Source organism: Perca fluviatilis, chromosome 12 (assembly GCF_010015445.1).
Source record: "Perca fluviatilis chromosome 12, GENO_Pfluv_1.0, whole genome shotgun sequence".
NCBI classification, from domain to species: domain Eukaryota; kingdom Metazoa; phylum Chordata; class Actinopteri; order Perciformes; family Percidae; genus Perca; species Perca fluviatilis.
In genome coordinates this window covers 8,793,498-8,820,202 of record NC_053123.1, presented here as the reverse complement: position 1 = coordinate 8,820,202, position 26,705 = coordinate 8,793,498, and the positions used below count along the sequence as shown (strand labels likewise).

Below are 26,705 nucleotides of genomic sequence, written 5' to 3'. Positions count from 1 at the left end.
CCAAAGGGATTTTCGATGAACAGGAGCATTGTTTCCAGCCAAGAAATGGTTGGATGCCGCGTGAAGCTGAGAAACGCTCAACTGAAATTGAAATTGAAACGTGTCAAACATTAATTTTGTTCAAACTATTTTAGCTAAACTATCTAGCATGTGTGTGTGTGTGTGTGTGTGTGTGTGTGTGTGTGTGTGTGTGTGTGTGTGTGTGTGTGTGTGTGTGTGTGTGTGTGTGTGTGTGTGTGTGTGTGTGGCAAAGGACGAAAGTGAAACAGCATGGTTAATCACTTTGCTCACATGATCTCTGGCTGGGGGATCAGACAGAAGGACCTTTACCAGGCAAGGGGGTAGGGGAGGAGCTCTAATTAAAAATGGTAATAAGTTGCACTATGGCCAATGAAGGATCCTGTGTTTTTGACCCATATGAGGGACTAGAAGTCAGAGTATCTCTGCCGCTGTTGCTTTGATTTTCAACCATTTAAAAAAATATATATGTTTCTCACAAGTTACCAGACTTTATGGAAATGCAACTCAATGGAGTACCCCTCCCTCCTAATGCTGTGTTCACACCAAATGCAAAGCAATTTTTTTGCATGGCGCGATTACATAGGCTACTCAGTCAATGCAAAGATGCAAATATACACAAATTCGCACCGGGCAGCGCAAAATTAATTTGCATCATTCGCGTGAAGCTGTGTCACGAAAGCCTATCAGTGTTGACGTCCTGAAGTTGTTCAGAAATGTCGGGAAATCATTGTAGCTGTCGGTGGGCAGCGAAATTCTCCGAGCTGTGTGCACCTCCGGATGATGCTATGTTATTTCGGCCATGGTTGATGACGGAAAGAAATGGCGTAAAGAAACGTTGGCATCTACATGGAGCCCTTTCTACTCTCCGGTGCGTCTCGTGCAAACTTGTGCGAACACAGCATAAGATTTAAAAATCTGCCAACTGAGCAGCGTCTTAAAGCCATTTAAGAAATGAGAACACTCTTAATAGTGAGACCCACGCAGTTAATTGCATCTTTCTTCTATCATCATACATTCTGACCATTTCTGTATCTTTTCTTACGGGAGATACAAGGTGGATATTGTAGGTTGATTCCAGCTCTTAAAAAAATAGCCAAACCCAATCAACATAGCAACTCTAAATGCAATAACCATTTCAGTTTTTTATGAATTACTCAAGACATGCTTAAATATATTAATGTCATTAGGCTACTGAAAGCTATTTGCCTGTCAATTATCCCTTGAAATCAGCTCCAGTAAACATTCATGACAATAAACAAATTAAATGCTTATATAAACTAGTAACAGGCTTGGGGTTTATTGTATAACCGAGGTTCTGGTATTATCAACTGTGGAATGTTTTTCAATAGTTTTATGCGATAATAGAGATAATGGATACAATAGTGCATTAATTAACCACTACGCTCACGCATGCGTAATGCAATTGCTACGGGTTTGGTACGCATGCTGACTGGTATCAGAATCTAGCTTTAAAGCAGGCAGAGTCTGTGTGCGTCATGTGTGCATGTTTTTAAGGATCAATTGAATTCTCACAGGGAACTTTGGCACGTAATTTTTTTAAACTATGCAACAAAATGATGGAACTCCCTTCCCAGGGCTATAAGAGATGCAACCTCCTGTGTAAATGTTTAAACCAATTGAAAACTTATTTATTCAGCAGTGCTTTTAACCAATTGTCACTCTTAGCACTCTGTTCGTTTTTTATCATGGTTGACATGTTTTGTTGTTCCTATGCTTTCCCATGTTTTATTTTGATCTTTGACATATTGTTCTTGGCATAACTGTTTTGGATATTATTTTGCTGCCTATGTTGTTTGTTGCTCATTTGATTGCACGGTTTTATCACACAAGAGTCTTCCCTTTTTTTTATTTATTTTTTGTGTGATTTTGTTCGTTTTGTGGTTTCTCACTTTGTTGCAAAGCGCTATGAGCTACACTCTGTTAGAAAAGGTGCTATACATGACGTGTATTATCTATTATTAATATTGAATGAATTAATGGCTTTTTAAAACAATATTTTAAGCTTTGAATTCAACTTTTGCTTGACTCTAACCTGAATCCTGCTGATGTAGGACTATCATAAATTATTCAAAAGACAGCAGAGTAAAAATACCTCACATGGATAAAATATACCCCTCCCATCTCCCCAGGGTCGCCGTTAACACACACACACACACACACACACACACACACACACACACACACACACACACACACACACACACACACACAACTTTGAAATTAAATAAAAAGCAGATCCAAACATGGATAGAGAGAAGTTACCTTCTCCCTCCACACTGTCTGTAATTTTCATCTCCTGGCCCGTGGTGAACGCCTCGGGCTGGCTGGGGCTTTTGGCTGACTGGTGATGGTTGTTGGTGAAGCCATCTGGGGCGCACTGGCCGTTCCGCAACGCAGCCGAGCTGGGATCCACTATAGTCGGGTCTGGGACAGGGTAGGACTCTTGGTTGACCGGGTCCGTCATTGTTGTAGTTGCTCTTTTGGTTTCAGGCTCAAAGGCAGAAAAAGATGATGATGTGGAAAAAAAACGTTCACGCTGGTTTGCTAAGTGCACCAGCCATCCAGCGCGTCCATATGCCACCGGTGTCGACTCAGATGCGCAGACGGGGGGGAGAGGAGATATGGCGATAAGAGAAGATGGGAGATAACGGACTGATCTCCCCAGCATCAGCAGTGAGACAACTCCCTCTAAACTCTTCAACCTGCGAACGAGGAACAGCCCTGAAGCGTCAGAGTAAACACCGGGTCCGGCGGAGCCACTCAGACAGTTCAGGGTTAGATGCGGCGATGCGATAAATCGCTGAGATCTGCTGGGAATCTGGCAGGCGGTGCCAGCTATTCTTTTTTTTCCCCCTCCTCCCCTTCCTCCTTCTCTCCTCCTCCTCCTCCTCCTCTCAGAACTCAGCTAGCACCTATTTATCATGCAGGCCACTACATGAAATAGGCATCACTGGCATCTATCCTAAATCACTTTTTTTTAATTTCACCATTTTTAAGTTTTTCCTACACCTTAGGTTTGATTGGTGTAGCTATGAAACACCACTTTAATGGGGTTTGAAGACCTGTTTTTAAGCAGCATAAGTAGCCTAACGAATAAAAGTTACATTGTTTCTGTGGATTACCCCTAATAACTTAATATAGCTTCTTTTATCAGGCTATGCTATTTGCTATTCGCTTTGCCAGACCCTCCTCCAAAGCGCACTGGATGACATGATAATTGGATTGGTGTACAGCTTTCTTGATGGAGGATTTTCCATCTAATCCCGGGATCCTCTTATTGACCCGTTTTTATCGATTTATCAAAACCCATTGAAATCCGCTATTTCCTCAGCTTGGGAGTGGATCCTGGGGCGTTTCTAGGACTTGAGAAGGTTCGGGGCTTAGCCCGGAGCCATTTAAATAATCAAAAATGCAATGCAAAACGGATTGGCTTGCCCAGCTTGTTAATAACCAGTGTATGTTCATTTTAGCTTCCAGTTTGTTAGATGGCACCAACATTTGGCCTAATCATAACTGGTCAGGCAACCCAAAGGCCAAGGTTTTGTTTCCAGATTTGTGTTGTGAATGTGCTATTGTCTGGACAATCAAACAGGCGGGAAAACACAAGACAGGAAGTAAAACTAGACAAGACAAGGGAGAACACAGACTACCAAAATAAAACAGGAAACAGAAACATACACAACCACAACACATTTTCTGCATTCTGGGGAATTTTTATGCACCTATTTCTACCTTTTTCTGAATCAATATGCTGGAAATATCTTTATGTAAAGGGAAACATAGATTACAATCCAAATATAAAAACATAATGGAATATATTGCAATAAGGCTGTCAGGCATTCTGTATTGCGTTCAACTATTTATTCTCCTGTAGATCGACTTTTCTAATTATATCTGAGTCAGCACACATGTAGTCTAGCATCATTAACTCTTCCCTTCTCTTTTGCATCTTTTGTTAGGGAAGTAACCTCGTTAAATATGCATATGACAATTATTCACCTCAACAATACATTATTCATTTTAATGTATTAATAAACCCCTGGACTGTAATATTTCAGATGTTTGAGCAAGATTTCGGCTCATGTCCAAAACTTTGTGCACATTCAAAATATAACTCATCCCATCTGTGTTCTCTTAGATTTGGAGGAGTCGTGACATTTTGAGAAAAGTAAAGTTATAATAGGCTATTACAAGAATAAAGTCACTATATAAGTAATCTACCTGCACCATAGCCTGCTGTGCAGTACGTGATTGCTCTGCTGATACAACCCAGGCTGATACGGTAGATCGCAGACCTTCTGACAGACACAGAGCCCCGTTTGGGTCTCTGGTCTCTGAATGAGACAAAGTTTCGGGAAGTGGCTGTACGCTGCTCTACATCGTAGGCGGAAAACCGAAACTACGGCAGAAATACACAGAGCACAGACGCGACGAAAAGAAGCTACAAAAGACAGCGCCACGCACTCGCTTGATGGGCGTGTCTAGCCTACTCCTAGGGCCTGTTTCACAAAACCAAGATAAGGGATTAAGCCGGGATTTCCCCATTATCCTGGATGAATTTAGCCTTGACTCGGTTTCACGAAAGCGAAAGCGGAGGCACATAAATCACCAAGGAGATTTATTCTGTGCAGCTATAGCCTGCTCCTGACCAGGCTAACAGCCAGGATTTATTTAATCCTGGAGCCTTTTCTGATCACACAGCACTGGTTTTACCCTCTTGTTATCAGCCTGGATTAAAATACAACAGGTGCATATTGCTGTTCATTTAAGTACTGTTATTATTTAAAGTTGTGACCATTATTTTTTTTTTTACATATTGTTGTTAGAAGTTTGATGGATATATTATGGCAGTTGTTGAGATAATTAGAAAAGGCTGATACAATTTCAGATGTGTTTTAAATGAAGTCTGTTACTACACTGTAAAAAAGTACAGACCCATTTAGTTATGTCCACTTATTTCTTATTTTTAACTGAACACGCTTATACAAGTTTTGGATTTTGAACTCAACTTTATGAGTTTTTGAAAGTTAAACTTTCATTTATTCATTGGGTCCACTATTTACATTTTTTATCAGATATGTATGTGTTGATTGAACTTGGGTATGTAAGTTATCAGTTGAAAAAAAAAGGTGTGTTTGTCACAAAAAAATGGTTGCCTTTCGATTTTAAAATAACCTGTCTTCACAGCATAGTTAAAGCATGGACAGAATAAATTGATTATACACCGCAGATAAGTGATGTAGCCTATGCAAATTTCTACTAAAATATAACAAGTGTTGTGGCAAACAAGAAAGCACTAGTGGGAGGAGGGAGTACCTGTCAAAGGCTTGTGAATTGTGAATTTGGCATTTCACTCTTCTCATATTGAAATGTACTTGAAAAGTACTTTTCAAAAGTCAAACAGCTCCGCCCACATTTAGCCCAACCCCAATCTACATACTGCAGTCAGGTGCAATTGGTTCATTGGCTGGTCAATTCCCATGATGCAAGGCGGTAAATAGAGTTGTGTTAAAATTTGCTGAAAAGTTTGCAATTTGTTTGCATTTTGTTTGAATTCCGTTTATTAAACGTGTGCTTAAATGTAGTGTTTTGTTGCCTGGTAATTGTCATTGTTGTGCTGGTTTACATTTGTAACCATGAGTTAAGTGACTGTTATGTTTGATAACAAGAGCTGGAGTATTGCAGCATTAGACTTAGAGCAGTAATAGGCTTCCTTCAGCTATTAATCTGCGGTGTGACACTTCACTAGCCCAAGTGATGCAAGATCAGAGGCTTTAGAGGGGCCCCTATTTTGCATGGGGCTCTGGGGCGGCTGTACCCAAGCACCCATACTATCTCCACTATAAATGTGGTTATGTTATTATAACTTTAAACCGTGAGTTGTAATAAAGCAGAAAAGTATGTCTGTTATACTAGGCAAGGAAGGTTTCTTGCATTATTAAAGAAAGTAATTTATTTGTTTTAACTTAAAGTATGAAGTTAAACTAAGTAATTAAAAGTTAAATCAACTAAAATAACAACTTTAACAAAACTAGAACACTGTAGTTACATCACCCTCATTAACTTTAATTTCTAAGTTGAAACAAAAGCAGTCTTCAAGTTGAGTGAACTTCGATTTTCAAGGCTGAAGGTGAACTTTCATTTCCAAGTTAAACTACCATGAAATTTATTACAGTGTGTGATCTTTTAGTAAAAACATTAGTCTGCTTAAGTTGAAAGTATAAGTTCAATTGCTGCCTTAAAAACATGAGTACACCTAACTTGAAAAGACAATTGGTATGAATACAGTTAGTTGAAATTAAATGTAAAATTGTATGTTTGTTTAACAAAAAGAAGCAAGTTTCCTTGAATATACAATGTAAAATAGATGGTTGTTTTAACTTACAGTATCAAGTTCTAACAATAAATTATTATTAATTAAACATCTTCTCTAACTTACCTTCGTGAGTTGAAATAGCATACAATTGTATTTTTGCTTGACAAGAGGAAGCAAGTTTCCTTGAGTGGACAATGTAGTATTGATAATTGTTTTAAATCACAGTATCAAGTTCAAACAATAAATGATCATTAGTTAAACATATTCTATAATCTAACTTTGTGGGTTGAAACAACACTATTCTTAATGTTGGCTTTACTCACATTTTTAAGGCAGCAGTTGAACTTAAATTTTTAAGTAGAACCACCCTGATAATTTTTACAGTGTAAGGGCAATACATACAATGCTGTACATTTCTATAGTTGACCAATGCACCTTGATTTATTTTAGTTGATACATTTTTTTTAATTCTTTAACAATAAGGATCATGTTTGTTCCTGCTTCCATGTGCATTTTATTTGGCATTTTTAGCACACAATTTGTGTTGTCCAGTAAACTGGGACTATAATTTGGGAGGATTGTACAATTTAAGAACATATCCTAATTGTACAATCCTCCCAAATGATAGTCTTAGTTCACTGGACCAGTAACTATCTAGTGATGTAGGCTACTGTACATTCATGAAACAACAAGGAGAGGACACCTCAATGGTTTTTGACCTTATATTTGGGGGGAAATAACTGATTAATATACTCTGTTCCATTCATGTTTACAGTGTGCATGGAATTTATCACGTAATTATCTTTATAGTTTATAGATTTTAGAGTGTCTTTATTTTCTATGTTCATATATACGAGGGAGCAAGGCATCTAATATGTAGAGAAGGAAACTCGTCCTTTATAAAAAATAAAAAAACGACTGAATGATAGTCTAAAAATATACATTTATGAACTGAAACCATTCAATGAGTCACTGTCATTTGCAAAAACGAACAGTTGTACACTTTGCATTAAAAGCGAGCAGTGGAAGTTAATATGATTTAGGAAATTTATATTTTAGCCCATGAGAGAGAGGGAGGAACATGGTGAAAGAGATATTTACGCATCATATTCTAACGTTGTAGAAAATTTACTTTTAAGGCAAAGAGTACAACTGTTAATTTGTGCAAATGATTAGTAGCCTAATCCTTGAATGGTATGATTATGAGGTTTTCAATTCAGAGCCGTGGTCAGTTAATGTACGTTTAGGCTACTTACGCATTCAGTCGGTCTGCGATCGTCTGCTACGCTTTCTCTCGCTGTTTCATTACAGCGGCCGTGTTTCTTTTCTTTTTATACAAATAATGTGTTTCACGTCATCATACTTCCACAAGAAGCTGCTGCTCACTCTGTATAAAGTATGTACAACGCGTATTCTCCATTTTGGCATCAGTAAATCTGTGATCGACCTTGCGGTCTTTTGAAGAAAGCCGTGGACGCGCATCTATCTGAATTACTTCAGCCTGGCTCAACCTAGTCGATCCTCCTCAGCCTGGCTTGGCCTTCGTGAAACGCACCAAGCCAGGCTGCACAGATTAGACTAGGTCAAGCCTTGCTTTATCGGTTATCCTGGATTTATAAATTCTGCTTTTGTGAAACAGGCCCCTGGTTGCTTGGCAAAAGTAAACAGAAATTTTCTGGCGCTACCTTCAAGCACGTTAGGTTAGATTGTACAGGACCGTGAACGTGGACACCACTAAAATAAGTTTTTCCTCCATTTTCTCACAGCTTTGCGGAACAAAAGTTTTTTTTTGGCCCCGCATTGCCCATGGCAGCGGCAAGCTCATCGCTTGTCGCTGGCAAACAGCCACTCTCATTGAAAATGAATGGCAGCCTGCCGCTTTGTCAGTCTCTTGTAGCTAATGGGACTGAGTGGTAAAGCTGCACAGTTTTTTACAGCGAGAGTGGACACTAAGCGACGCACAGGTCTGCTTCAGAGCTCCGTGTGTTTGAGTCTGAACCATAGACTGGAAACGTCACATCACAGGAACTTCAAACTATATCATTAGTATTGCACTCCTAAACTTTGTGTTAATGGCATCCATGTATTAGACTGATTTGGCTATGATTACACCTTAAATAAACTGGATAAAGTTACAGATTTACCATGAGTTCTACTAAAAAAAAAAAATGCCTGCAAGAACTGCAAGTGCATGGGAAAATACATTTCTTCTTAATTTGCATATGCCATTCTGGGACTTTTTTATTCTATTACAGGCTACTTATTTTTGTAAAAAAATAAAAATAAAATAAAAAAAGAGAGAGAAAGAGAGAGAGATCCGGGGCTGTAGCGGGGGGACGCCCAGGCCTAACGACGCCTCTGGGTGAATCAACCTGCCTGCAGTCTGTCTCGACGCTCAATGAGTTCCCTAAGCGTCCTAAGCTTCAACTATAGACCACCAGGTGTCGCCAAAACGCAGGGTTGTGTGCCGGTGAGGATGTGAACAGTTGGACACCGATTTGCTCTACAAAGGTAGGTTAGTGAGTCGTCCCCTCCCTCTGGAACTCTCTCCCCAAACGCCTCAGACTTTACACACCACTTGCTAATTTCAAAACCGCACTCAAAATCCATCTGTTTAAATCTGCTTTTAACCTGTAACCAACCTAGCTGTTTCCTTTTGTTTCTATCCTGTTTTTATGCTGTTTTGCCCCACGTTTTTAATATTTATCTATAGTTTTTATTGATGTTTGTATAATGATCTTGCTATTGGTTTTCTTTGTTTATACCTTGTAAAGTGCCTCTAAGTACCTTTGAAAGTGCAATATAAAATACATGTATTATTATTATTATTACTTCTATTATTATTACTGTGCAGCAACCTATAGTCAAATTACTGCAAGCAAAAGCCAGGTGTAATCATACGGCCTTCTGAACCTGTGTAGCAGGCCCCTTCTGACCCATATCTATGAGGCTGATAACCACTGATAACGTCCATTTAGCAGGAGCCATAGCATTAAAAATGTGTGGCTAACTGCATCATGTTGCAACATCCAAGCATTCATAAACAGACACCTGCACAGAAATGCTATAAGGCTATGTGTGTTTGTGTGTTGGTGGTTGAAGTGGGGTTGGGTGTAAATAATCAATCAATTGATGTTTCAGGATATTAACTATTTATGACGTTAAATAGCCTCCACAGACTAAAGATTACTTTCTTTTTGTTTTTTACAGACTAGGTAATAAATGACCAGGGTGTACCAGCACCAGCAGCAGCAGTCATTCACCTGTCGGTCATTGGTTTCTGGGGGAGGGCGGAGAGTGAATTTGCTGGATTTGAGCTCAGTTCCTGCAAGAAATCTTTGGCAGCAGACCTCCACGTTTCCCCGACGGAAAATCATAAAGATGAAGGTCGATATTCATAATCATATTTTACCAAAGGAGTGGCCCGACTTGAAGCAGGTAGGCACCGAGAGACACAATCTCAGTGGGGATCTGAGAGTTTTTTTTATATCAGCCACATATTGGTGTTTGAGTAGATTTATAAAAATATATATATATATATATACATATATATCTTTGTATCAGTTCTGCAGCAGGCAGAGCACTTCCTTCAATTCAATGCAATTAAAAGCCAAAAAAAAAAAATGTTCTCCCATTGGAGTGTCAGCAGCGAGTTTAAAAGGCTCACTCCATAAATGTGTGTTCTCTACGGATGGTTAAACTTTAATCAATGTGTGACTTTGGCCTTGCTCTTCCCTGTTCTATCTGTTATCTGTTCCTGTTCCTATGTCTTTGTTATTGTGGAGGCCTGGCCTCCTTTCCTTTAGTGCTGCACAGAAGAGGTGGTCTGCAGACTGATGACCACACCTTCCCACAATGCATTTCTTTTTTTCTACATGCCAGTTTGGTGCATGTTACCCTATTTTGAGTTATGAAGTACCTTCTCTGCTACTACAATAATTATAATAGTTGCAAAATTAACATATTTCCCCATTAAAAATGTATTTCCTTCCAACCTTATAAAAAACCCTTTGCACAAACTGGGTGACTCTTATTTGTTTGCCAAAAAGTTATTCACAGACAAAGAAATGTACAGTAGATTATAGACATCTAACAGGAGGCTATAATATAATTGTTGTAGGATTTGGCAGGGGTTGTACTGCATAAAAACTAGAGCATATGAAAATCCTTTGTGTTTAACCATGTTTTACAGCTGGGGTCTCTGAGAACCTCTGAAACAGAAGTAATGCATCATTTTCTGTAGCAGACTTCTGATACATGTCCTCAGTTCAAAATTACTTTCATGAACAGGTCTCATACAATTCTGAAAAGTCATGAAGTATGTATTATACATTATATACATTTTGGGGTCGTAAAGAGTGCCTGGTTACTCTAGACTGGGTAAACCCAGCCCGATCTGCCGGCGATTTGATTTCGCCCTACAGCTCAGGCTGGAAACCTGTACATTTAAATATCCTGCTTCCGTTACAATTTTGCGGGGACCAATCACAAACTGGCTTATCCACCTGCGCGCTATTTTAACACGATGACGATAGAGAAGTGACGGCAAGCAGCTTCTTGTTTGCATTCAACATAGCGGCCACCGAAGCGCAGCAACCCGTTGATGCCGCTGTCGCTGCTACGTCGCCCGGATCGTTGGTCTGATTGGTTGAAGGACTATCCAGTTGCGTACAGAGTCATTTGAACTATGCCCGTTGATCACCCTCTTGTGCAGTAGAAAATACAGAGCAGAGTCCCCAGACTAATGTTCAATCTTAAAAGATTGAGCTTGGTCTGGTGATAGCCAGATTATGGTTACTCAGGACCCCGAAAAGAACATTAGGGTTAACGTGTTATAAACTCCACTGTTGATTTGGAACGTATGGATTTTATTTGAAGCAAGTTTCAACAAAATAGTAACTTGGAAGACATTGATTGGCACTTTTAAAAGAAGGGTGTAAAACCCATCTCACATTTTGAATAGCTGAAGCTTCTCTGTGGCACAGAGTACTACAGACCTGTAGGGATATGAAATGGGGCTTAACTGCCGGTATTGCTCACGTAGATCACTTGCAGCTTCATCTGTATGCAAAAGAGTCAACAGCCTCAGGTGGCTCTTGCTTCGAGTTATCCAGGGCGTTGGAGTGGAAAGTCCTCTAGGATGAAGATTGAACCCTTGCAGATTGGATAACACAATCAATAGAGGCTTTCCCACAGCAAGTACACGCGGGGGATACCAAACTACGTTCACATTTACACAGAGATTTCACATCTCAATGAAATACAACATAATCTAATACATAGTGTTTTTCAGTATGTGATATTCAAAAAGAAACACTCAGTTATTAAGCATAGGCATTCTTTTGCATGTGTTTCAGAGGTATGGATATGATGGGTTTGTACAGCTTCACCATCACTGTAAGGTGAGTTATAGTTTTTTTTTCTTCTTTTATGCATACATACATACAGTATATACAGACAGGGTGTTGGAGCCCTTATGCAATCTTACTGCACACAATGCTCGGGACACAGCAGGTTCCTCCCAGCTGCACCCCCACCCTGTGGACCTTTCAGCCTGGCTCTCGACGCGCGAGCAGCTGCAGGACTCAGCACGGGGCCGCTGCATCACTTCAAATAGCGCCGCAACACAGCAAAATTCAGAGCAGCGTGGCAAATGCCAGCCAACATTGGTTGAGCTTTTAGCATCAGCAAACTGCACATAAGGACAAATAGTGGATTGTGTCACATGCATTCAAACATAAGCCGCGTCTGTCCTGATGCTAATGTTTAAACAAGATCTATGAGGACTCCAGGTCACACTGTAACACAGGTGTAGATGTAATATTTTGAATTACAGGCATTAACAGGGGAAAATCATTGTCCAGATGTTGTTTGTATATATTTTAAATATACGTTTAGCATTACAAATACATTTTGTTTGTCATAACAATTTAATGCCAGGTGTAAATGAAAGGTTTTCATGTAACGTGTGTGTTCCATGAAACGGTGTATTAGCTGTCTGCTGCCATCATGTGGTCGTATTTACAAGTGTTAGGAAATCTAGTTGTCACATGGTCTCATTAGCTGGAAAATTGAAAATTGAATGAGTGAAATGACCATGAGCGAGAACAATGAATCTGCCAAGGTGTCCAGACAAGGAACATTTTAATTACAGTCACATCAACAGAGGATGTGACCGCTGTGCATGTTGTGTTTCAGGGTGAAGCAAACATGATGAAGGATGGGAAGCTGTTCCGAGTGATTCAAGAGAACTGCTGGGATGCAAAGGCACGCATAAGGGACATGGATCAACATGGTATATGCACAGACATGAAAGACGCCTACACGTATTCAAGTGTTTCATCTTATTGATTCCTAAAACGTACGTTTCTGTTTATGATCTTTCAGGTGTCACAGTTCAAGCCCTTTCAACTGTTCCTGTGATGTTCAGTTACTGGGTAAGTGCACACTAAGTCTGAGCAACTTCGATGAAAAAAACAATGCATCTATTATGTTTTATTGCTGCGTGTATCATAGTGTTGAGTGAGCTGCAGCTACCCATTCCTTTCGAAACAAGGAGCAAATTAAATTCTAGGCTCTTTGTGGAATACCAAAGTGGCTTTTATACTTCTCTCAAAGCTGCTTAACTGTCTTTCCTCTTCTTCAGTCACAAAAGCATCAAAAGTAAGATGAAGAATAGGTTATTAAAATGTCTTTCCACCTTTCACAGATATATTTACCTATTGTATTTTTTTTTTTTTGGATTACAGGCCAAACCTCATGATACACTGGATCTCTGTGTCCTTCTAAATGACGATTTGGCTCAGACCGTGCGCAGCCACCCCAAGAGGTTTGTGGGCCTGGGCACTCTGCCCATGCAAGCCCCTGACTTGGCTGTGCTGGAGATGAGGCGCTGTGTGAAGGAGCTGGGCTTCCCTGGGGTGCAGATCGGCTCACATATCAATGACTGGGACCTCAACACCACCGAACTCTATCCTTTCTATGCTGTGAGACATTGAATATTGCAGTACATGCTTATATGATGACATAATGTTCCTGTAATGGTTGCAAATGTCCCTATGTTTACACTGGTTTGACTAATTTCATACCGTATTAAGAGGGTCAAGTTTTCATTGACAAAAACTTGCGGTGTGTCTTCCATGCAGGCAGCTGAGGAGCTGGGCTGCTCCATATTTGTCCACCCGTGGGACATGCAGACAGATGGGAGGATGGCTAAGTATTGGCTGCCCTGGCTGGTGGGTGAGGGAGATGGAGTAGCAAGAGGGGAAACTGAATATTCCCCTGGTCTAGTCAATAGAAAATAAAATGATCTTTTCTTGTGAAAATACACTGACAAAACGGATCCGTGTTTAATTATTTGTGCATAGAAAACCAAATCAATAGCAAAAACGCAGCACCGACATTATACCCACTTTTTCCTAAAATGATTGATGAAACCATCAAAACCAAATCATTTTATTTCCCCATTTGTTAAAACTCCCACATTGGTGTTGATTTTCTTTGAGTGTTGCAGCGTTCACATGATATTTGATGCACTGTGATTATAGTCAAAGATACTCTACTTTTGATTTTGCTTCTGCCACTTAGTATCCACCCACTTATATTGTCGTTTAATAACAAGATGTATATGATGTTATGTATGTTAAAAAGTTCAGTTTGAAAAGGAAAGGTTATGTTTTCTTGTCTTTTCCAACTCAAAGGCATGCCGTCAGAGACAACCATTGCTATTTGCTCGATGATATTCGGAGGCATCTTCGAGAGATTTCCTAAATTGAAAGTGTGCTTTGCACATGGAGGTATAAACCAGATGTTGGTGACACATTTCAATTGTTGAACATAAAAGTCACAGCTGAATAATATAAGCACTGAGGTGTCAACTTCAACATATTCTTACTTCATGCTAAACTACAGATGTTGTTTGACCTACTGTATATTGCTTATTGTTTTATTACCTTTATTGTTAATCTGGATACAGGTGGATCTTTTCCAATCACCGTTGGCAGAATTGAGCATGGCCACCAAGTCCGCCCTGACCTGTGTGCGGTGGACAACAACATCAGTCCACGGAAATACCTTGGCTCTTTCTACACAGACTCTCTAGTTCACGATCCCCTCTCCCTGAAGCTGCTCATTGACGTGATCGGAAAAGTGAGCTTGCATTTCTATCAAAACACACACACACACACACACGATTTATGGTTCTGGGAGTCTCCACGCAGAGATTTCGCCATTGCCTACGTAAGTGGCCTGATGTTTATATTCGTGCGTTGGTGTGTGTATGCGTTGAGTCGGCATGTGTGTGTGTGTGTTTTGTGGGAGTGGGTGATAGAGCAACGGAGAAAGTGAGAGAGTGACGGCGATTAGCTTAGGAGCGAGAAACAAAGTGTCTCCCCTGTGCTTTCTGACCACGGTGGGAAATCTGTAGCAGGAAAAGTCAACCCTCTCCTTGATTTCATGTTGTTTATGGAGGAGGAGAACCAGGAAATGAGTCGGGGGAAATGCAACGCTACCAAGCCACAGCCGAGCGATGTACGTCGCCGCGACGTGTGGTTACATTTTTCGTCAGGCTACGGCGTAGTGTCGTAGGCCGTAGGTTCGGGTCCCCACGTTCCTACGTACGTAGCGATGGTGTAGATTTTACGCAGATGCATAAATCAAGCTTTAGAAGACACTAGAGGAGTGTTGCCAGTTTTGAACGTGGCGAGTGTGTTTAGAATGGTTCTACTGATGACAGTAACTATTCTTGCTTTCATCAATTCGACAGTAATAGCCTACTGTATATCTTCACATGTTCACTCCAATAGTTTAACATGCATGTATTCCTCTTCCAGGATAAAGTGATGCTGGGAACAGATTATCCATTCCCACTGGGTGAGCTGCAGCCTGGATCACTAATTGAGTCAATGGATGAATTTGATGACACACTAAAGGTATAAATATTTTCCTCTCCTTCATTTAGACAATGCAGTCATGATGTCAATACTGCTGTCATGCATTGCCTCCATAACCCAGGTAGCAAATGCTTATTAGCAGAAGTGCAAAGGATGCAGTACAATTCTTCTTTGGTAGAATGTAGAATTTGGTATTGGTAGAATCCAGAAGCCATGGCAAACATATTGATGTCAATAAATGTCTCTAATTCAGCTAGCTTTTAAAATTGAATTGCGCAAATACACAAATGAACAAGTTTTAAAATCTTAAAAGTACTGCATGTCCAATCATACATGGTGTGTATTCTTTTGTTTTGCAGGATAAATTGCTTGCTGGAAACGCAGTGGAATTTTTGGGCCTGAAACGAGAGGAGTTTGAGTGAGATGCAAACCTGAGATACAACTGCGATACCCAATGATTCAGTGCAAAGACTTTCTTCAAATATTCTTATTTGGATGATTATGAAAACCATTTTGGATTAACTTGTATAATAAATATAACCAACTTGTTTGTTGCTTGTTATAATAAAATAATTTACTCCCAGTATTTTGTGAATTGCTTTATTTGTTTGATACTATTTATCCACACATTATTCTTACGCATTCTATATGATTAGCCATCAACAGAGAGTTAGTTTGTGTTAGTTTGATTAGAGCCTAGGTCTTCAACGTTCTGTAAGCCAAGATCCCCTTAGCTGAAAGAGAGATGGAGCAATGACATATTGTTTTCAATTGAGTTGCATAACAAACAAGGCCGGATGGATGAAAAATGGATGGATATTCATATATTGCATTTACATCATGTTTTAATGGTAAACATACATGTGAAATAAATCCAACTTGTATTGCAAGCATTGTTGGGCAGTAACGTTACTAGTTTAACTGCTTAGTAAGCTCTTTTATTGATCAAGTAGTGTGGTAGCGTCCACGCAAGCTAAATTATTTCCCCGAGTATTCTGAGCTTTCTGCTGCGGTCTGATTTTCTACTATCTTTCTTGCTTAATGAGGTTAACTGCAACACAAAAAAAATCATTCATCCAGCTAATGAGTGTGGGGTTAAAGACTCAACTTTGAAGCTATAGCTACCTCTTGCTGCTTAAAGGTGCTCTAAGTGATGTGACGCGTTTTTTAGGCTACAACATGTTTCGTCACATACAGCAAACATCTCCTCAGTATCCGTTAGCTGCCTGTGCCCTGAACACACTGTAAATAAACGCGGTCTCTGTAGACAGCTCAGGCTCCACATACGGCAACAAAAACAAACTGTGCCAACCTGCACCACCAAACATAACAAACAGTGTTCCAGCCAATAACCGACAAGAAGGAGCTGGTTGAGCCATCACTGCAGCCGCGTTAGCATGTAGGCTACTTCCACAATGCATATTCATGACTCAACCAGCTCCTTCTTGTCGGTTATTGGCTGGAACACTGTTTGTTATTTTTGGTGGGGCAGGTTGGACCACTTTGTTTTTGTTGCCGTTTGTGGAGCCTGGGCTGTCTACAGAGACCGCGTTTTTTTACAGTGTGTTCAGGGGACAGGCAGCTAGCGGATAGGGAGATGTTTGCTGTATGTGACAAAAACATTTGTAGCCTAAAAAACGCGTCACATCACTTAGAGCACCTTTAAGTGAAAGTTATATTATTTTCCCCCGCTTCTTGAATATACACAGGTTCATAGCATGGATGCATTAAGAGAACGGTTCATACCATAGACTAATATACAGTCTATGGTTCATACCCACCCAATCGCTCGGATCCGGATCCCATGCTCGGAACGGATCGCACCACGGTCTCACCATCGAAGAAGAAGTGTTTTCCTGTGCGACACCGGCGTCACATCCGCTTTCTCGATGCCAGTGAATGTTGGAGAGCAATGGCGGCGTGCCGGGGATCCTCGTCGAAATGGTTTTTCACCCGGGAACAGCTCGAAACCACGCCGTCGCGCCGATGTGGAGTAGAACCAGACAGGGAGCTCTCCTACCGACAACAAGCGGCGAATCTGATCCAAGATATGGGTCAGAGACTCAACGTGTATCCTTTGTAAACAAACGACTAGACTGGAAGTATTAGACATGCGCTAACCCCTGCAGCGGGCCCGATACTGCTAGCTAGCTAATGCTAAACAGATTGTTGATTTTAGAGACCAAGATTCGTGAATGAATATTTTGTTCTTGTGTTTGTTCAACTATTGCTACGTTATGAGTCTTAACCTGGAATCGGAATGTGTTTGTTTTATGTTTGACGTTAGATATGCGCTAATATAGCCTGCTAACAGTTACCAAGCTAGCTAAGGGTTAACGTCCAAAAGACAATTAGCCGAGTTTGCAGCTGTTGCACTGGGTGTCTTTAACGGAACTGTTACTCCTCTTCCCGATCGAGATTTGTTGATCAAATAACGACACTTTTCATTATAATACGAAAGCTGATGTGTAAATGTATTTGACATTCCTTGTTATTTAGACGTAGCTCAATTAGCGCTATCGTAAAGCTAACGTAGCTAAGTCACCTAATTCGATTGCTATACACTGTCACTTGCTCAACACAGTTAACTTTTCTTTACTCTGGCCTTTACTTATTTCAAACAATTGTTTACGGCAGTGCTAATACGTTGCCCAATGATGCGTGACTTTATATAATGACGTAGAGCAAAATTGTTCACTCTGTCCTTGGCAACGTGATTTACAGACGGTGAAACCTTACATTTTCCTTGACCCACCATCCAGCTCTCAATTAACCATAAATACAGCCATTGTTTACATGCATAGGTTTTATATGCACCACTCTTTCACCAAATTCCATAGGAATGTAAGTATTCTGTTACATAATACTGCTATTGACCTGCAACCTAGTATCACGTGTTGTATTGTTACCACAGTTGTTACGTTAGTAGGAGTATACATTGAAATGTCTTGATTTTTTAATTTATTTTTTGGTATAGATAATATCTCCAACCACCTTATTCTTGGCCGCAAAAGTGGAAGAGCAACCTCGGAAACTCGAACATGTGATCAAAGTGGCACATGCTTGCCTAAATCCCCAAGAACCACCTCTAGACACAAAGAGTAATGTAAGTTTGGGCTCATGCTCTACATATTGTATGGTTGAAAGTTTCCCCTTTCTACATCTGACTTTTCTGTTCGTTCAGTGGTCATGGTTTCCCTATGTGTAACTGGCTGTGCCAAATTCCATTGCCTTCTAAAAAGGGCTTCTTGCCCTGGTCTGCTGTTGGTGTGTACCATACACCTAACAAAGGCTACATTAATAATAAAATGAGCCTCTCTGTTTGGAGGTTTGGCCTTTTTGAAATCAGTTGTTAGGGGGATAGATTAATAGACTCATTACAATTGTGATGTAATGACTGTCTATCAAACTTCAGGCATACCTCCAGCAAGCTCAAGAGCTGGTGATACTTGAATCCATAGTGCTGCAGACCCTGGGTAAGTAGTGGTGACTGGAGTGGATGACTTGAGAGAGACATAGCATATTGTTTATCATAATAATTATCTTTTTCAGTAAGGCGGAAGTGCTGTTGATCGCTGTTGTGAATATATTCATCACAGCCTGTTGAGTGAAATTAATGTTTCAGCTTGCTGTATGTATGTACATATGTCAATGTTGACATTACAAATTCTTCATTGTGACATTAGTCATGAAACATGGCATTGATAAGGCTTCTTTAGATGAATGTCCAAAAAAAAAAAAAAGATTTTGTTTGATTGAACAAAAATGACATGTCACCTCCCAACTGTCTCTGTGTCGAACTCACCTGTCATGTATTTTGTTCCAGGCTTTGAAATTACTATTGATCACCCACACACTGATGTGGTGAAATGTTCCCAGCTAGTGCGAGGTAGAGGCTTCCTTCTTTGCTCTTTGGGCCCTCTGCTCTTATTTGTCCCACCTCAAACATGGGTGGGGAGGGGGGTGAAAACCTTGCCGATTTAATGGTTACATGGCCACACATCTTGCTCTTTTGATCGCCTTCTGAGTTCATTATATGACATGGCACATACACAACATTTACTGACGCTTATTGGGCCAAGTCCAAGACAGAATTGAAATAATTTTTAGTTTGTGGGTTTACCTTTACAGTCTGTATCTGAGACACTGACCCCTTTTTAAATATAAATATGTTGCGGTTGATGCAGTCAATTAAGTGGTTCTGGCTTAATCTATAAACCTCCTCCAACTTGCTGAAAGTTTCCAAAATTTAGCAACAGCTTGTGCTTAGTGTTGTCAGTCTTGGCCTTGGCTTAATCAGTGCATTGAAACATTCAGTTACTGACCTAATGATAGTAAATGTTTTTTGCTTGCAGAAATGGTAATCCTTTTTTTCTCCCCCTATCCCTGTTTTTCTATTTTTCTGTCTCCCTTACAGCAAGCAAGGATCTGGCACAGACTTCCTATTTCATGGCTACCAACAGGTTGTTATCCTGCCCCTCCTTTGTTGCACTTTGACTGCACACCATAGCTTCCTGTAATGCAGGGTACCCTTTCAGTGTCCAACGGGCCCTACTTGCGCTGGTGGTTATTGGGATGCTTGCCTCCTCCCCTCAGCTCCCCTCCCTTGTTCAAAGCGAGCGGGACAGGGTGGCTTGTAGCGTTACCGGCCCCAGTTGCAGTGCGGTGTATTGTACAAGGGACCACGTGTTGGCACAGATGGGTTGAATGCAAGGTGTGGAGTGTAGTGGTGCGCTTGAAACCCACATGTTTGTTCGGTTGCGAAAAGTGCATAATTCTAAAAGAAAAAGACACTTTGGTAGCCTGAATAGCAGCTAAAGATTTCACAGATGTAAACATTTCTCGTAGAGGTCTTTCCGGTAAGTACCGCAAATACACTTTTTAAATGTTCTTTTTCATATCCATTTGTTCAAAATGCATCTCCTCAAATATTTATCTTTTTTTTTTATTAAATGTTTTTAAATGCACATTCTCTGGTTTTTCTAAAACATTCTTTCGTACATGTAGTAAAACATGCCCCAACAAAACATAATTGCGACCCATTAAGGACCTGAGTATATGTAATACTATAACTAATGTAATGAGTAGAACTATTTGATGATCTCTCATACTAATTAAAATGCATTTGGTAATTATGATTTTATTTTTTTATTTTTTCTAAAGCAAGGACAAAACGTTCATTTCGACATGTCTTAGTAGGGAAACTGGGTCCTTAAAGGGTTTGTTAATATTCAACGGTGGTGGAAAGGAATTCACATTAATGTAATTAACTTCAAATCAGTTGACAATGTCTGGATGCTGTCTGTGACCGGTGTTTGAAGTTTTGCACTGAGCTGGCACTTAATAGAAGTGCAAGCCGTAGCCAATGCCAGTTCTTAAAATAGCCCAATACTCTTTACGGATTGATTTTATTTGAACTCAGTCAAGAAGACTCATTCCTAATGTTTTTAAGGGTTTAAGGTGTACAAATCCGTCTGAGGTGGGGTTTTAAACGTCATTGGCCAAATGCCTGTGAACGTTGGCTGTGACTGATAGCTTTGTTTAAGGCTGCTGTAATCTGACAGACCAGACTCCAGACATTGTACTTGTCTCCCAGTACAAGGTTACCAGCCAGCTCTAACCAAAAGTGTTTTAAAATGCAGCGCTGCAATTTTTTTTTTTTTAATACAGCTTCATGCTGAGGCATTTCAGTTGAATCTAGCTATGTCATGGGCTAGGTTTTTATTAAGAATCTTTACTTTCATGCAGTGGGATTACAATAGTATATTCATGGCTCAAGTGTCTGATAAATGATTGTGGGGAACCTACTTTCATTCTAAAAAAAAAAAAAAAAACCTTGGCGCTTTTGCGATATTACTGCTTGGTTCACCATGAGTGAGCTAACAAAGAACCAAAGCCTTTAGTGGTGCAGTAGTGGTTTTTGTATACATTTTAGCTTTAAAATAAATGGTGGCCATTCATCTAATTTTATGTTACTGTTGATTTGAATATGTTGTTCTGCTTGCATTACTGTTGCACTTATGATTTTTACCCTTGAGTCATAGGTCAGATTAGTTACGATATTTCAATTTCGGAATGCTTTGTGTTGAGACCATGCGTTCACTGTCAGCGCTGGCGCCCCGTCGTATCCATTGATGTGGAGGGCCCACTAGGTTCATCCCTTTTTAACACTGTCCCAGAGACCCATACAGAGGGTTGTAGGAGCAGCCCCTCGTCAGTTAACTGTACAATGATGTTAACTGTCACATGGCTGGCCTCGGGGTTTCACAATGGGCTGACTGCACTTAACTACTACACATGGCCCCCCTCCCCACTGCCCTCGCTTTGGTTTTCGTGTCTTAGCATTCAAACCAGCCAGTTTCCTTGAAACATAAATTATTGTTGGATGACACAATTGGATGCTTACTTTTTTAAGCACACTGGGAATTATGTCCTCCCATGAATCATGAAGTTATTAGAGACCTGTATTGTATCACCTGTATTGTGACCTGGGTTTGACATGTTACATTATCAGACAGAGTTCAATGTATCAACACAATCAAATAATTGCTTATCTTTAGCAACCAATCCCTACAGTAAATTAAAACGGTCTGCTCCCTCTTGTGTTTTTTCTCTCTTTTCTGCATATGTTGGACCAATCGGGACGACGCCTGGCCTGAATCAACTCACTCACATTCCTATATCGTCACATGCGAAACATTCACTCTTTCTTGCACACACTCATCACTTGCACATACCCTCTCTCACACACACACACACACACACACACACACACACACACACACTATGCAGTCTACACCTCACTACCTTCTGCCTCCAGTACAAGCCCACAGTGATCTCCTGTGTGTGCATCCACCTGGCGTGTAAGTGGTCCAACTGGGAGATCCCAGTGTCCACTGATGGGAAACACTGGTGGGAGTACGTGGACGACTCTGTCACCCTCGAGCTGCTTGATGGTGAGAATGAATAATGTGTTTTGCTTTTCTATAATATTTTTGTGTCAATAACTTAACTGTGAAGCAATTTCTTATAAATTGCTATTATTTAGTAAGGTTTTCCATATGGCTGTTTTTGTATTTACTTGGGGATACTTGGAGCAGCAGAATGTAGGTGGTTTTGTGACAACACGTATGTCTTCTTCTTGTAGAGTTGACCCACGAGTTTCTGCAGATTCTGGAGAAAACACCCAGTCGGTTGAAGAGAATACGAAACTGGAGGGTAGGATGCACTGCTGCTCTGTTTCATGCATTGGAAAGACGTGTGGCTTGTCAATTTAATTTTTAAGTGTTAGCGCAGGATGTATCAAAGTAGATGGTGTCACCAAAACGGCTACATTACACATCATTTTGATCTTTCAGTCTACCAAGAAACTTAAGGCCCTGTTCAAATCTGGCATTAACATTCCTCTGCGGTGATCTGTTTACAAATGGACAGCTCTAAGTGCAGGTGTGAATGCACCCAAGACACATTGAGGACGTGTGGAGATTTGACCACTAGGACCACATTCCAAGGTAGTTTAGCACATTAGTCAACTGGCATCCTCTGCGTAAGCGGAGCGTTTTCAAATTGCGTAAACTGGCTTTGTCCTCAATGTCTGAAAATTTGGAAAAGCCCACAGACATTTATTATGCTTGGGTCAAAGATCTTTGGTTTTTGGGTCAAAGATCTTTGGTTTGCCTAGAACAAGCCAAGGAGACCCAGTCTGTATCTTTTATATCTTTTTTTTTTTTTTTTTTTTTTTTTTTCCAGCAGACTAGGCACGGGAAATGCTTTGCTGGTTAAACGACTCATTTGGTCTTTGCTAACGGAAATGATTTACATATTCATTTGCATGTTGAGTGGGGAAGTGAGATCCGATCATATGTGGTCACCCAAGACCCATGTTTAGATAGATTCTAATCCCAGGTGTGAACTGACGTGCATAGAGCTGTCCACTTGGGATCAGATCACCCAAGACACATTTTAATGCCAGGTCTGAACAGGGCCCAAGTATCAAACACACTTTTGAAAACAATTTAAATATCCATAGTATAGGAACTATAAATTTACACCCCAGTTCGGCAAACAACTTTACGGCAGTTGTTGGTGCCAGCTTTAAAAATCACAAATAACCAAAACAGAAATCTGCTGTTAAACCCTTTTCAGGGAGCTTACTGCTAACTAAAACCAAACTCCTAACAGTGTCACCACTCATTTTATCCCCTAGGCGACACAAGCTGCCAAAAAGCCCAAGGGTGACAGCACTCAGTCGGCTGACAACTCCTTTGCTGGGCCTTCCATGCTCCAAGATCATGGTGATGCTTCCTCCAACCCAAGTTTTTCCAAAGCAGGCGGTCCCTTTACCGTGCCCATGCCTGGCCAATCCGGAGGCGCACCCCTGTCGTTGGACGCCTTGGCTGGCACGTACAACCCAGCTAGCCACAGTGAGTGGCCCCTGGGCAACCAGAGCCAAACAGGGTACCCTTCCACCTGTATGAAACAGGAACCCCTTAGCATCCCTTCCACCTGTATAAAACAGGAGCCCCTCAGCATCCCTATCCAAGAGCCGACTCTGTCCTTGCAGACCTCCACTTCCTCTTTGCTTCAGCATCTGCCGGTATGCAAGACTGAGAAAACACTAGACTTCATCCCCGTCATCAAACAGGAACAAAAAGGACCCGTTGGGAGCGGAGTGGGCAAGCATCAGCCACCAGCTCAGTCCGCCTACCCCCCACCAGCTCAGCCTCCTCCACCACAGCCGTCACCCGCTCAGAAGCTGTCTCTGGACAAATACAGAGAGAAACATGCCGCAGAGATGGCTGTCTCTGGGCAGAAACGAGGTCAGGAACCGCATGGTGGAAACATGGATTGTGATGCGAGGGGGGATATGTTATCCTTCTCCTCTTCCACCTATGCACCATCCTCTGCGAGCCAAGCGGACTATAGAAAACATTCACTGCCCCACCAAACCTCCCACGGTGGTGTCGGGAGCACTACTGCCTCCCCAATGAAAATGAAAGTCCCCTCCTCCTCAACTTCAGGCCAAGATAGACGTCACCACGGCGACAAACGGGACAAAGGCTCGCTTAAACTGCGCCTGGCCGTTCCTGGGTCTGGCAGCAGCTCCCAGCTGGACAAAAGTGGACAGCCAAGCAAAGATGAGCTCAAGATGAAGATAAAAGTCTCATCGTCCGAGCGCCACAGCTCGTCGGATGAAGGCATGGCGGCCAACAACAACAAGAGCAAACATTCCAGCCCTCTGGCGAGCAAGGAGAAACAACATCGTGGAGCGGACCACAACCTCCATCGCCACCACAAGCACAGTCACCCCCATCCACACACGCACAGCGGGAACGGCGGCGGCAGCCTGCTCCGCGGTCCTCCAGGACTGGTCAGCGTGGAAGGGACTCCGCTCGCTCCTCCCGGATCCACCTCTTTGTCTTCTTCGCGCAAGAGGGCGTACCCCGAGGCAAGCCACAACCACCACCCACCATCCTCCTTCTCCACTTCATGCTCCAAAGTGAGCAAAATCTCCAAGGGTGGCTCTGGTGCTGCAGGTACTACATCTTTTTCTCTCCCCTTTTTCCCTCCTTGCTCCTCTCCTGTACTGCAGTGTGTCTCGTCTGGCTTGCAGCTCTATGGCTAACCTCCCTCCCTTCCCCCCTCCTCCTCCTTATTCTTGTTTCTCCTCCTCCCCCCTCCTGTCACACCCAGGTGGGCTGCGGACCTCTCAGCAGTACCCTCCTCCTAGCGAATCGCCACATGAAGTAGGAGAGCAGAGACACTGAGTCTACCGCTCTGCAGCCATGGACAACCCCCGGGGAAATGGCAACAAACTACCCACACCTCAGACTTTGAAGACTATGCTCATCTCCCTGTTAAGTGCCCTAGGAAAATAACTCATTATGTCATGATAAACCCTTTACTGAAAGGCAGAACAACTTATCTGCAAAAAAAAAAAAAATAAGAGAAAAAGATCAGTATTGTTGGACTTCTCAATTTTTGAGAGATAAGAAAGATGAATAAGAAATTATGCTTCCTGACTGTCGGATCTCTGGGCTGTGATGCTCAGTCCTGTCTTTCTGTTAGTGTGTTGAATTGCTGCTTGGTTCTCCTTCCTCCTCAAATGAGTCTAGAAATGTGCAAAGGTGTGTGTGTGTGTGCGTGCGTGTGTGTGTGTGTGTGTGTGTGTGTGTGTGTGCGTGGCGTGCGTGTGTGTTTTCATCGCAGGGAAAGTCCTTCCCACATTTCAGATCTCCATATGGGAAAACAAAAGTATAACAAGTACTATGAGAGGCATGGAAGGTGCACCTACTTCATTTTCTTCCTCAAATTTTTTTTTTTTTAACGAGTAATTTAATTTAATCACATTTCTGCGGTTGTATGGAGGAAGCCAGTGGCCAGCTGGAGATGAGTTCAAGTTATGTTTGCTGGCGTTCCATTTAGTACTCTTGATGGATGCAAAACATTTTTTTTTAGATGTAAAGTTTCATCTCCTCAATTTCTTTGTCTTGATTTCTTTTTATACTTAAGTACTGTGCATATGATATGCATGTTTCAATCATCAATGGGATTTAAAAGGAGAACGCGTACTTGCTGTTTACAGAAAGTGGAGATACATGTACATACGTTTTTGTATGTTTAAAGATTAAAAAAAAAAGCTATACCATGACTACTCAGGTTTAGAGCTGCTTGTAAGTATAACTATAATACCTAGAAAAGACTTATTTTGTTGATCAATGGATTGGGCGTCATCTGGTGAATGATTCCAGTGGTGTGTGCTTCTTACCTTCCTACAGGGGGTGCTGTACTGTGCTTTTTCATCACAGGGGATATCAGTTGAAGCCCTCAGTAACACAGGCAACATCCAACACCTACTTACCACATCAGAGCGATGCAATTTGTACCAAAAATATAATTTTTTTTTTTTTTTTTTTGGACCTATAAGTAAACCTTAAGCTGGATGCCAAAGGTTGTGCCTCAAAAAGAAACGGTAGTAGTGTGCTATTAAAATTGACATAACCCTTTTTTTCTTTGAAATGCATCAGACATAATTTCATGACATGAAGCTGTGTCCCTTAGATGTCAGCCCGATACATGTAAGTATTATTCAATCCGCCATTAACATTGTACGATGTATAGGAAAAAAAAATAAAACATTATGGCTCGTTTCCATCCCAGCAAAAGTTGTCAGAAGAGTGACCAATTGTCCAAATGCAACATGACCTGTTGGATATTTTGTCACTGATGTCCTCATCCAATTGGTTGAATTTACATTTGCAGCCATGTACCTGTCCGGACACGTCTTCACATGATTTTCATACATTAAACGCTATATTGTTCTCAAATCTTGACATGACCGTGCCCTCTGTTCTTGACTGGGTTTGTTACTCATTTATTTGATAGGAGTTTGCAAAATACTTGGTAAGCCTGAGGCTGGATTGTTTGTACCCTTATTGGGGATTTACTGTTAGACA

The 26,705-nt window shown here is 41.2% G+C and overlaps 3 protein-coding genes across 10 annotated transcripts in view; 2 read left to right on the top strand and 1 right to left on the bottom strand.

Moving 5' to 3' along the window:
• Nucleotides 1-14,386, bottom strand: part of tmem163a (transmembrane protein 163a) — a 79,810-nt gene extending 65,424 nt beyond the window's left edge. The window contains exon 1 of one of the 2 annotated variants that reach the window (XM_039817533.1): nucleotides 14,311-14,386. In XM_039817533.1, the coding sequence (XP_039673467.1) occupies nucleotides 14,311-14,371 (61 nt within the window). In that variant the 5' untranslated portion in view covers nucleotides 14,372-14,386. Of the gene's footprint in view, nucleotides 1-2,304; nucleotides 2,875-14,310 lie in introns of those variants that run through there. The other variant, XM_039817532.1, reaches the window with a different exon arrangement.
• acmsd (aminocarboxymuconate semialdehyde decarboxylase) lies at nucleotides 9,617-15,828 on the top strand. The gene is made up of 10 exons (XM_039817531.1): nucleotides 9,617-9,796; nucleotides 11,716-11,760; nucleotides 12,557-12,653; nucleotides 12,746-12,795; nucleotides 13,108-13,344; nucleotides 13,504-13,597; nucleotides 14,059-14,154; nucleotides 14,334-14,506; nucleotides 15,190-15,288; nucleotides 15,609-15,828. The coding sequence occupies exons 1-10, from the start codon at nucleotides 9,740-9,742 to the stop codon at nucleotides 15,669-15,671; spliced, it is 1,011 nt and encodes a 336-aa protein (XP_039673465.1). The 5' UTR covers nucleotides 9,617-9,739; the 3' UTR covers nucleotides 15,672-15,828.
• A 1,270-nt stretch (nucleotides 15,829-17,098) lies between these two features.
• On the top strand, nucleotides 17,099-26,582 carry ccnt2a (cyclin T2a). Of its 7 annotated transcripts, XM_039817525.1 has the most exons (10): nucleotides 17,116-17,319; nucleotides 18,012-18,093; nucleotides 18,227-18,355; nucleotides 18,665-18,725; nucleotides 19,076-19,138; nucleotides 19,667-19,712; nucleotides 22,042-22,205; nucleotides 22,397-22,467; nucleotides 23,456-24,785; nucleotides 24,943-26,582. In XM_039817525.1, exons 1-10 carry the CDS (start codon nucleotides 17,162-17,164, stop codon nucleotides 25,014-25,016), a joined length of 2,178 nt encoding a protein of 725 aa, XP_039673459.1. In that variant the 5' UTR covers nucleotides 17,116-17,161; the 3' UTR covers nucleotides 25,017-26,582. The 7 variants fall into 7 exon arrangements, 6 of the variants coding, with proteins under 6 accessions (XP_039673464.1, XP_039673463.1, XP_039673459.1 ...); XM_039817526.1 differs by lacking the exon at nucleotides 19,076-19,138; XR_005640909.1 differs by lacking the exons at nucleotides 22,397-22,467; nucleotides 23,456-24,785; nucleotides 24,943-26,582 and having other exon boundaries at nucleotides 17,113-17,319; nucleotides 19,667-20,108; nucleotides 22,042-22,168.
• The last annotated feature ends 123 nt before the right edge of the window (nucleotides 26,583-26,705 follow it).

Coding starts and splice junctions, on each gene's coding strand:
- acmsd (XM_039817531.1), top strand. CDS start 9,740: ATGAAGGTCGATATTCATAATCATATTTTACCAAAGGAGTGGCCCGAC. Junction 9,797..11,715: donor AGTGGCCCGACTTGAAGCAG/GTAGGCACCGAG, acceptor CATGTGTTTCAG/AGGTATGGATATGATGGGTT. Junction 13,345..13,503: donor AACTCTATCCTTTCTATGCT/GTGAGACATTGA, acceptor TCTTCCATGCAG/GCAGCTGAGGAGCTGGGCTG.
- ccnt2a (XM_039817525.1), top strand. CDS start 17,162: ATGGCGGCGTGCCGGGGATCCTCGTCGAAATGGTTTTTCACCCGGGAA. Junction 22,206..22,396: donor CACCCTCGAGCTGCTTGATG/GTGAGAATGAAT, acceptor TTCTTCTTGTAG/AGTTGACCCACGAGTTTCTG. Junction 22,468..23,455: donor AGAGAATACGAAACTGGAGG/GTAGGATGCACT, acceptor TTTATCCCCTAG/GCGACACAAGCTGCCAAAAA.